Source organism: Pinus tabuliformis, chromosome 3_1 (assembly GCF_031772625.1).
Source record: "Pinus tabuliformis cultivar Carrire ecotype Pingquan chromosome 3_1, CPIR1, whole genome shotgun sequence".
Lineage (NCBI taxonomy): Eukaryota > Viridiplantae > Streptophyta > Pinopsida > Pinales > Pinaceae > Pinus > Pinus tabuliformis.
Genome location: NC_142301.1, coordinates 716,868,960 through 716,880,350, shown reverse-complemented (window position 1 = coordinate 716,880,350; position 11,391 = coordinate 716,868,960). Strand labels below are relative to the sequence as shown.

General features: G+C 32.2%; 1 protein-coding gene across 1 annotated transcript; it reads right to left on the bottom strand.

The window, feature by feature from the left end:
• Positions 1–6,337: 6,337 nt before the first annotated feature.
• On the bottom strand, positions 6,338–10,604 carry LOC149189269 ((R)-mandelonitrile beta-glucosyltransferase-like). The gene is made up of 4 exons (XM_089410171.1): positions 10,521–10,604; positions 8,275–8,758; positions 6,731–6,943; positions 6,338–6,633 (listed from the first exon to the last, which is right to left on the bottom strand). Exons 1-4 carry the CDS (start codon positions 10,602–10,604, stop codon positions 6,338–6,340), a joined length of 1,077 nt encoding a protein of 358 aa, XP_089266297.1.
• Positions 10,605–11,391: the final 787 nt, after the last annotated feature.

Here is an 11,391-nt window from a genome sequence, read left to right as displayed (position 1 = left end):
TTTATTACTGAAAAGAGAGGATTTGAATTTAATGGTGATGAGTTCTTTACTATTAAATCAAGATCAATTTTAAAGAAATATTTTGAGGTAGAGTTAGCGATTTAATTTGATATTGTATTTAGGGAGGTTATATTAATGATCTTGTGATATGTGTATACAAAGAGTATCAAAGTTTAGCCATACTTATTTCGTCAAATTTTTTTCCAAAGAAGTAGGATTTAATGGTGAAGAGTAAGGGGTTATTCGCCATACATAAGTGGATAAAAGTTCACCTCTATATCCTTCTTTTAAAATGAATTCAAAATTCTTCTGTCATAATTACATTTGAAGGTTTCATTCTTTAAGGTGGCTAAGGTTTGAAACTCACCGTATTTGAAACTCACCGTATTTGGGAGGAGACGCCCAAGGAAATCCACCCATGTTAATTGTTCATGTGGCCTAGATTAGGTACAATCCTCAGGTTATTTTTATAAAATAGACATAGTGAGTAGTGATTTTGATGTGAAATTTGTGGTATTTGGTAGGAGACATTGCAAATTTCCCCCATGTTAAAGGTTGGTGTGGCCTAAGATGAATAACTTTTCTGTTGTAAATTTCTCTTTATAATAAAAAACAAACAAAAAAACTTTCATATTTAAATGTATTTTACTCTATTGAGAAATTAATAAAATAATAAGAATAACATTCTTGGGAAATTGAAATGTGATATGCTAACAAATTTTAATGAGTATTTCTCTCTCTCTCTCTCTCTCTCTCTCTCTCTCTCTCTCTCTCTATATATATATATATATATATATATATATATTGGTGTAGCGGATGTCCATCTAAGGACTTTGACAGAGCATGGATTTGACAGACCCAAAAGAAGAGACTACGATAGATTTGGTAGACCAAATAGAATCACCCGACTTCGGTATGGTCTTCAAAGTGACTCTTCTTTCCTCTCTTTCTCGCAACCTTTTTCTGACCTACAGGAGGCGAATCAACCAAATTAATTTATAGATTATTGGTGAGATCTGAAGGAGATTCCCTATCGGTCTCAAAAGAAGTCAATTCATGTGCACGCTTTAAAATACCCAAAGAGGTGTCTTGACTTCCCAATTTCCTATTTTCAAGGGGTACTGAGATCCCTATTGAAGCCACATAAGTTTGATGAGGAGTGACAATCTGATCTTACTTCTCTGGAGTCATACCATTGTCAACACCATTCGCCTCTTGATTTGAAATGGAAGAAGTCTCACCCTCCATAGAGGACGGGTTAACATGTTTCGAACTTTTAGATTTTGAAGATCTAAAGTGTTGTCTCTTGATGTAATTTAATAGAGGGTAGGAATTATATATATGGCTAGTTTGTAGACAAATTCAACACTAAAATACAATATTCTCGTAATCCAGAGGTTGGGTTCAATGAAAACCACTAATTTTTAAATTGTTTTAATCTAACATCCCTTTAATAATGTCAATTTCCACACATATTTTTCAGTAGGTGTATAGGTCACACATCCCTCAAGAGGGATATGTGGTAGGAAAATGACCGAAAAATTTCGTATGCCCTGAAAAACTTAAAGGTGCCAAATATGGGCGGGAAAATTTAGAAGTCGAACCCAAATTGGAAATTTGGTGATACTATTGTAGAAGGATCGAACTCCAAAAACTAGGAAGTTATGAACAAACCAACTTTACCCCATAACCAAGGCCCATAATTTAGGGCCTTCTGGTACTTTTCTATTTCATCAAAAATCACTATAAAAAATCCTTTAGAGTAGAAGATGAGCTTGCACTCTTCAGTCCAAACCATATGAATCCATTTGTATAGATCATCTAAATGTGGCCATAAGCCATCGAAGTGACAGATAAGGCTTGATTCAGTGTAGAGTTGAAGGTAGTCCTCCATATTTTGGTGTGAAATTTCAATAAAGTACTGCACCTCCTCAACTTTATCCACGTAGAATGCCCTATGAGTTGCCTATCATTGCTAAGACCAGGGTCCTATTTTGAGGGCCTCCTTGAAGGATAGATTATTTTAATCTAAAGATTCCCAACCCCCTTGGGAACCTACAAACAAGCATGTCACTATAGTGATTGTGGCATCCCTCTTAATTCCATAGCCTCTGAGGCATTTTTCCATCTTCAGTTTCCTCCCTCCATAGAGGAGCCTCATTTCACCCATAGGAATACCTGTATGTTGTTGAATCTTGACACTCAAAACTCCCACTTCTTTTGATTCTGTGACTAAAATGCAATTGGACATGACATGGTCCAAACAAAGATCATAATTTTTTTATGATCCAACTCACCAACACCTTCCATTGTTGGATCCAACTTTGGATAAAGACTTTCAAAAAACACTTTGCTGACAACCTTATGATTTGGCTTCTCAAAGTCGGAGGGCTAACGCTTGGCCATGGTCACACTCAGGATGCTAACCTTGTAAGTAGCCTCTATGTTCTCTACATTGGAGTCTGTTGATAGGATAAATTTTCGAATACACCTTGTAGTTTCCCTCTCCATTCCTATCAGCTTTACGTCCAAATTTAATTGCATGTTCTTCTTCTTAATTTTACCGACAATGTGAACAATGTTGTTCTCCACATTCACCTTGATATTACCAGCCTCAAGGCCACGTGTTTTGAGAAAAAACATATAACGATGAGAGGTCTCCAAAATATCGGCACTAGATCTACATATCACATGTGTCTCAAACATATTTGTGTGTCGGTTGCATGGAGAGGGATAGAAAATGCCCAATGCACTTGTATTTCCCCACTCCCACATACACCATGAAATATCCAATAATATTCAACATTTTTCCTCATCATAATATTATCAATAAAATACTCTCATCAATAATCTCATTAATAGCATACTCTCTCTCTCTCTCTCTCTCTCTCTCTCTCTCTCTCTCTATATATATATATATATATATATTTTAAATTAAAAAAAATTGAGATTTTATGAAATTTTGAAATCATGTAATTGGAAGATAAAAATATATATTTATTTAGAAACAAATAATTACTTATTTTTTAAATATATATTTATTTTTATTTTATAATTATTTATTTTTATTTTTTATTATAATTTATCTAAATTTGAATTTTTTATTTTATAATTATAAAAAAATTAAATTTAATTAAAATATTAAAAAAATAATCTATATTATGCATAAAAATATATGATCATAATAATGAAAAATAATATCCACTAAGACGTATATGGTCCACCATACCTTAAGAAGGTAAGAGATTAATAAAATTTCTTAACTTCTTATTTCTGTGCTAAAAAGAAGTGAGAGAAGCCTCCTAGATCACCATAGTTTTGATGAGTTAAAAGCTCAAGAAGGTTGGTAGAGTGAAAAATAATTTGAAAATTAGATTGAATGTGAGTATAAGAACAGAAATCTAAGAGAGATTTTTTTTCATTATCAACCCTCCTAGGATCACATATTTGACAAACATTTTCATCCCACGGGATTTTTTTTCATTCTCAACCCTCCTAAGATCACATATTTGACAAGCATTTTCATCCCATGGTGTTTTGTTATTTACCAACACCTAGTTTCACTATGGAGCTTATTAGTTCTAATCTTGGAAATGTTCATTTTATTCTTAGCACTAGTCAAGAAAGAGATCTACTTTTGTGTTCAAGTTTGGGGTTGATCACCTCCTAATAATGTAGTAGTTTCATTTTTCCCTCTAGCTCTTTATTTCCCCCCAATCTATCCTTAAATTTGGAATTTGGATAGATGATCTCCTCATTTATTTCTCAATGGTCTAGCCATGACTAGACATCCTTATCCCACCCTTGCTTGAGTTGAATTTTGGGGTTTTTTTCTATAGATAGAAGTAATTTTAGGAAATCTCTTGGCATCCATGTTGTATAACTTATTCTTATACATAACATACCTATTAATGCCATGCTTTCAATGTGGGAAATAATTTTTCAATAAAGAGGATAGGGTAGGGAGTATTTTCTTTAATTTTGAGATGACAGGTTAAAATTTTCTTTTGGAGTTGTTCAATATTTCTGCACGACTGTTTGGATATACTACAACCTCAAACCTTACATCCATATAAAATAACAAGAGTGACATGACTATAAAAGAGGATGTTCTTTCTAAAGACTATGAGCTTTATTTCAAAAGAAGAACATTGGAAGGGGCCAACATACTCTATCAAATTTGGGAGGCCTTAAGCTACAACTCTTTGTGCTCAAGGTTAGTGTTTGACATGAGAACTAGGGATGGATGCTAAGATGAAATGTTCGTTCGAGGAATTTTAGGTGGAACTTTGAAAATCCCACATATGTTTGAAGTATACAATGGATGAACTCAAATGGGAAACAAACTCAGTTAGAAGTGAGTACACAATTGGTATCCTCATGTTGTGGTTGAGGGAGATTAAAGATGGACTATGCTATGGAAGGTGACAATACATTCCAAATGTATCTCCTTCACGTGGCTTGTTTTTTTGCAATTGAATTTTGACATGAAGCGACTCGAAAGGAGAAAATCCCAAAGTCTAGGTAAGTGCTTATTATGTAAGTAATATGGTGGAACTACCTCTCCTCAATTTATGTGTGGCCCTCCTCAATGAAAATTTAGAGGGAGGTGGAATACCACTTAGGCCTCCTTAATTTGTGGAAAAGGATGATGGTGGACCATAATTTCAAGGACTAGTTTATATCAAGGCACTTGAAGGCATATAGGTCACTTCCATATTTAGTAGTATGGGGGATATAGCTTGGTCAAGATGTTAGCATCTTGAGGATTGTCACTTTTTTTTAAGGTGTTTTCCTTCCCTCAAACTCTTCCCTTCATCCTTTCGGGTTACATCTCATTTTTTTGCTTTATTTTCTTCGTTTAAGTTTATGAGCTTTCCTAAAGGGCCATAAATCATCAATGACTTGTGGATAAACAAGAAATATTCCTAAATCTTTTTTGAAAGTGCATGCCTTGGCACAAGTTAGGTTTGTGTATTGAGGTTTATTTTATATGAGAGAGAAACTCACTTTTTCTATGAAAAGGTGGACATAAAGGTAGGAAAAAATACTCCAATGAAGTCAAATCTGTTTAATGTCTCCTAAAACTCATTTGAACATTGATCTTATGAATCTCCAAATTCTTGGGGACTCATCTCTGGTTATAAGACGGATGAACAAAACATTATATATTTACACCACCAGTCTTCTGAGGTGGAAAACTTAATGAGCATTTCTAAGTAGTTTATTGACGTACCTTTCTCACATTTGTATAGGGAATTTAATGCTCAAACATATTCTCTCTATCAAATTTTTAATTCCCTATGTGTACTAGAATATGATGTAATTATGTAAATATTATTGTTACATATTTTTGATACATGGCTAATTATGAAATGAACTTTAATTTATTGTCTTTTTTCAATCTATATTTAACATTTTCTAAGTGATTTAAGAATGAAATATGATATAGATAATTATTTTTCAAAATTCTAATCCAGATAATTGACTAAAAAGACATGAACTCAATAAGTTAGATACTTTTATTATTGATACTAGTATAAAATATTTTATAAAAATCTTTATTTAAAGTATCAATTAAGATATGTTTTATAAATATATATAAAATCAGTGTATTTTCAAATTTTCAAATATATGTATATAAATATAATTCTAAATTAATTTCTTTAATTTAAACAAAATTCATAAAAATTATAAATTGTAAAATAAAAATAAATAAAAAGAATCCAAACAATAAAATAAAAATAAACGATATGAATAAAAATATCATTAAAATGTTGTTTATATAATATTAGGAAATCACTTTTCTATTTTTCTAACAGTATAGTTTATATATATATATATATGTAATTTAAACTGGTTAATTATTTTTTAATAAAAAATAAAATATATAAATATATTAAAAAAATATATTTTTATATTATTAAATTTTTAAAATAAAATTAATAAAATTTATAACATAAATTTATAAGACTAGTTTAATTGGCAATTGATTTATTGGGAAATATTATGCAAATCGTTTTATCCAAAATTCAAATACCGAAACTAACCCCAAAAAAATTACAAATTTATAAAAATATATATTATAATATAAATATAAAATTATAAATTTTAATTAAAAACTTAAATTGATTCCCTTTATATATAAATTATTTTAATAATATTAATTAAAAAATACAAAATCCTCCTAAAAAGTTATTATCTTTCTCATTAACGTGTTATTGACTGAGTGATATTCCTTAAACATTTTAATAAACTTAATATCTAAATTGGAATTCACTTCGAATTTTATGGATTAGACAGAGATTTTCACATACTAAGAAAGATTGGTGGTCAATCATGCAAACAATGCCCGTTTCTTTGTTCGTTCTTCAAAGCCCTTAGGCAAAATTGTAGCCTGACCATCTGCGATATCTAATCTCAGAACCCACAAGAAAGGTTGTCCGTTGTTCTCTAGCCCTAATGCCAGCTGCTCCAGCTGTTGTTTTGATCTGACAGCGATGCTCCCAAACGAAATATATATAACTGATCCCGGCCGTTGCATATCCAGCCAGGTGACGCAGCCCTCCTCTTCCTCCCACAGACTGCATCCCGATGCCCTTCCTTCTAAATAGTTGGGAAGAAAAAGAGGTCCTATGGCCAGAGAAGGAGAACCATTCAAAGAGTGTTGTTACTCCGTCCTTCCCTTCGAGTTCCTCAAGCGTGTTCACTAGTATGTAATCCCCTTTACTTTGCTTCTGTGATTCAGGGAGAAAGGCTTTGAAAAGAACGTCGGATGGATCTTGGGAGCGATAGAAGGATAAGATAACAGGTCGGTCGACTTTGAAAAGAATGTCGGATGGATCTTGGGAGCGATAGAAGGATAACAGAGCGGTCGGCTTCAATGGTGGGATGTTTCGGGGAAGACAAGTGATGAGTTTTCCTGCATTTTGTTCTTTCCTTACTGAACAAGATACAAACACAAGTATTGTCATTGCATTTTGTTCTTTCCTTACTGAAGAAGATTACAAACACAAGTATTGTCATTACAAACACAAGTATTGTCATTGTCTTTCTATAGTAAATGAAATAATTGAAACATGATCTCTCATATTTAATTACATTCTTGTATTTGCCATGATTTTATATTAAAAAGATGTGTAGTATTATTGAGGTGAAGAAGATTACAAACACAAGTATTGTCATTGTCTTTCCATATTAAATGAAATAATTGAAACATGATCTCTCATATTTAATTACATTCTTGTAGTTGCCATGATTTTATAGATGTGTAGTATTATTGAGGTGAAGAAGATTACAAACACAAGTATTGTCATTGTCATTGTCTTTCTGTACTAAATGAAATAATTCAAACATGCTCTCTCATATTCAATTATATTCTTGTATTTGTCATGATTTTATATTAAAAAGATGTGTAGTATTATTGAGGTGTTGGATGTTTTGTATGAATATTTTACTCATTTTCAGAGACATAAAGTTATTCTAGCATTGTTGGTATTTGGTGAAATGTTCAACCAAAACATCTAACCCCTCAATAATATTACAAAAAAACCTCACATTACCAAAACACGGTTGAATCCCAAAAAATGATATCTAATATAATGCACCGTGGAAACCCCCAATACTTAAATTAAAAGAGTGAAGGGAACTCTACTTGAATGGTTCATGACGCACAATACTTGCTAACTTTTTGCAAATGGGGTAGAAAGCTAAGTGGGCTTGATTGTGGGGAAAACTACACTGTTAAGCGCGCGCTTGGTGACCTCTTGTCCTCGTTAATGGAAATCATCATAGATGAATAACTTACTTTAAGCAGTTGAATTCCAAAAAATGATATCTAATTAACATAACTATCACTGTGAAAACCTAAATGCTAACATCAATAATGCCTCTAGATATGTGAAGAAGATTAAAGGTTCTTCCTATATCAACAAGCTATGGATCACAGAAGCTTGAATTCAAACACCAATAATACTATTAATATAACATATTGTATATAGAAGATGATTTATTAAGCATCAATTATAGCTGTTAAGTTTCTAGGTTTTAAGTACCCCAAATAATTATTAATATTTTTTTAAAATCAAAATTCTACAATATAACATAATGATATAATTAATCTAAGTGAAAATACCAAAAATATATTTAAAATACTCTGGCTTTAAATTCAATCTATCGAAATAGTGAGACGTGCATGTGCCTTAGACAAAGGAAATTCAAAGCTCCCGCAACATGAATCTACATTACATATAGATAGGAAATAGGAAAACATACCATTCACTGGAATATGTCCCTCAGAAAGAAGGAAGTTGGTGTAGCATTGAGAAATGGAGGCAGCGGCACAAAAAGGCCAGAAGATAACTCTGGGCACTTTCATATAGCTTGCGACTTGCACCGTACAAGACATGAAGGGGTCTGTGACGATGAACGTGATGGGTGGAAATGATGGTGATTTCCCTTCGGCGCTTCTAAGGAGGTCGTCCAACGCGGGGCCTAATTTTTGCAGGGCAACAAGTAATTTGCCAAGTTTGGAGGTACGACCATGGTCGGGCGGTAAACCATCAGGAATGGATAGAAATCGAATTCTTTGCCCTTGCTTCTCCAATTCAGGATAGTCTCTGGCAACAAGTGATTTAGCGTCTTTTGAAGCTTCTACCACGCGTTTGTGTGTCCACTCAGTATTGACGAAAGCGCCAAAAAATTGCCTTATAGCCAGAAAAAGGGAAGCATTCTCTCCCTGCAGTAATTGTGCCACTTCCTGCCCAGGGACATGTAAATGTTCTCATCAATTTGACCCAGTTGCCGGCTATCCTTCAATTATATTTTATAAATTATCCTTCAATTTCTATTAATTGAAATTTCTGTATTAATAATATTATTAGTACCATATTATGATTAGCACTGACACGATTAATTTTTTTTCGCTTCATTTAAAATGTTTAGTAATCGGAAAATCTTATATCCGAACATCAATCATCCTTCATGATCCAAATAATTTATTTAATTTGATTGCTTATTCAATTTATGAACGAATAAAACCAAGAGGCAAGGTTAATACAAAACTTAGTAAGCTATCAAATTTATTATTTAGATGCCGTGTATCCAAGAGGTAGACTTTATGTATGACATTACGACAAAACAATTACATTTTGGTTTTAAATGAGGGATTGCTTTCAATGATTGAAATGAATTGAGATACATAATTTGTCTGTGAGAGGTAGAAGCAAGATTAAGTTTTTGTATCTGGTCTTTTTATAATTTATTTGTTTATATGGATATTTTTAAGAAGGTTTTTTTTTTTTTTTTTTTTGGTATTTTATGTTTTATTTGTTTGAATAAGATAAAAAAAGCCTATAATATATATATATATATATATATATATATATATATATATATTTGTTTTCTTTAAATATATAAATAAATTATATTAGATTTTTTTAACATTTGAATTATGTAAGTTTAGTAATTTTAATAAATTTTATTCAATTTCAAAAAAAAAGCCAAATATATTAAACATGAGAGTATAACCAGTTTTTTTGGAAAAATTCTATATATGAGTTCAAAAACTATCTTGTCGTTGGATTTCAAACATCCACGTGTTTTTTGCTAACAGACATATGTTACCATAGTTTTTTGGAAAAAAAAATAAAAATTGCAAAGTAATATTGATTAAACTATAAGAGGTCTATAGAAAGTACAAGCAGGATTTTAACCCGTATAGATCGATCTTAAGCATGGATCTAACATGAGTCTAGAGGGATAGAATTTTTTCATATACAAATTTTTTTGGAGTCCAAAATAAAATGTATAATCTTTTATTGTTTTCAATTGTAAAATATTGAGATTCAAAAGTTTTAAATATAAAAAACTTATTTTTTCATCATACATATAACTTTTTTTAAAACAATATATAATACATATATAGCTAACATTAAAATATTTTACATAACATGTACATCAAGACATTTTATATCACAAATTAAAATGATTTTTAATTTTTAATAATTAATAATTCATATTAAAATATTATATTGATAACTTATATTGAATATTTTATTATATACAACATTAAACTATTTTATTTAAACAATTTGTTTTATATATAAATATATATGAATTTGATATCAACAAAATTGATTATCATAGATTTTCAAATAATTTATTTAAATCTAATCTTAAAATATTTTTTAAGACTTTAAGATTTAAACATTTTATTCACTCTTTTTTCACTTTTAATTACTTTACTCATTAAAATAAGCCTCTGACCTCTGACCTTACAAGATAGATTTCTAATAATAAACCGAATTAATGACTAAAACTCACAATTACATTTACGAAACCTAACTACACAATAAAAACTCTTGATCACTCTCGATGCATCGAAATATAAAGGGTCTTGGTGAGTCTGGATGCAATCGAATATGAAAGATGAAACATTCATTCATAGCTATAATCTTTTACCCTGTGCTCATAAATCCTTGTTTGTTTCATTCAACTATTTTCATTCGCTCTGCAAAGACATTAACTGTAACTGTGTTTGTACCTTCTTCAGTAACGGAGGCGTAGAATCCAGAAAATTTCATCACCTGTCTTCCCGGAAACATCGCACCATTGAAGCCAACCGACCTGTTATCCCTCTATCGCATCAGATATTGCTATCGGGGCCTTACTCTATGAATCGCAGAAGCGAAGGACGCAGTAATAACACTCTTTGAATGGTTGTCCCTCTCTGGCCATCAGACCTCTTTTCATTCCCAATTATTTAGAAGGGCGGGCATCGGGATGCAGTCTGTGGGAGGAGGAGGAAGGCTGCCTCACCTGGCTGCATATGCAACGGCTGGGATCAGTCATATATATTTCATTTGGGAGCATCGCTGTAAAATCAAAGCAACAGCTGGGGCAGCTGGCGCTACAGCTAGATATAGCAGAAGGGCAGGCTACGATTTTAACCGAGAGCTTTGAAGAACGAACAAAGAAACGGGCAATGTTTGTGAGGTGGGCGCCACAGGTGAAAGTACTTGCCCACGCTTCGTTGGGATTATTCGTCACACAGTGTGGATGGAACTCTATGTTGGAAAGCATGAGGATGGGAGTTCCGTAGTGGGATTCCCATATTTTGCCGATCAGTTTCTCAACGGTAGAGTCGCTAAAGAGGTGTGGAAGATCGGCCTCGATTTTGAAGACGTCGATGTGGATGGTCACGAAAGAAGAGGTTGACGATGTTGTGAGGAGAATGATGAGAACGGCGGAATGAAAGAAGACGAGAGACAACGTTCTCAAACTAAAGGAGTCAGCAACAGTCAGTCCATCCTGGAGGATCTTCTTTTCTGATCCTAAACACTTTCGTTAATGACATGACGATGAGTAAAGTGCGCCAATCCAAAACATGAA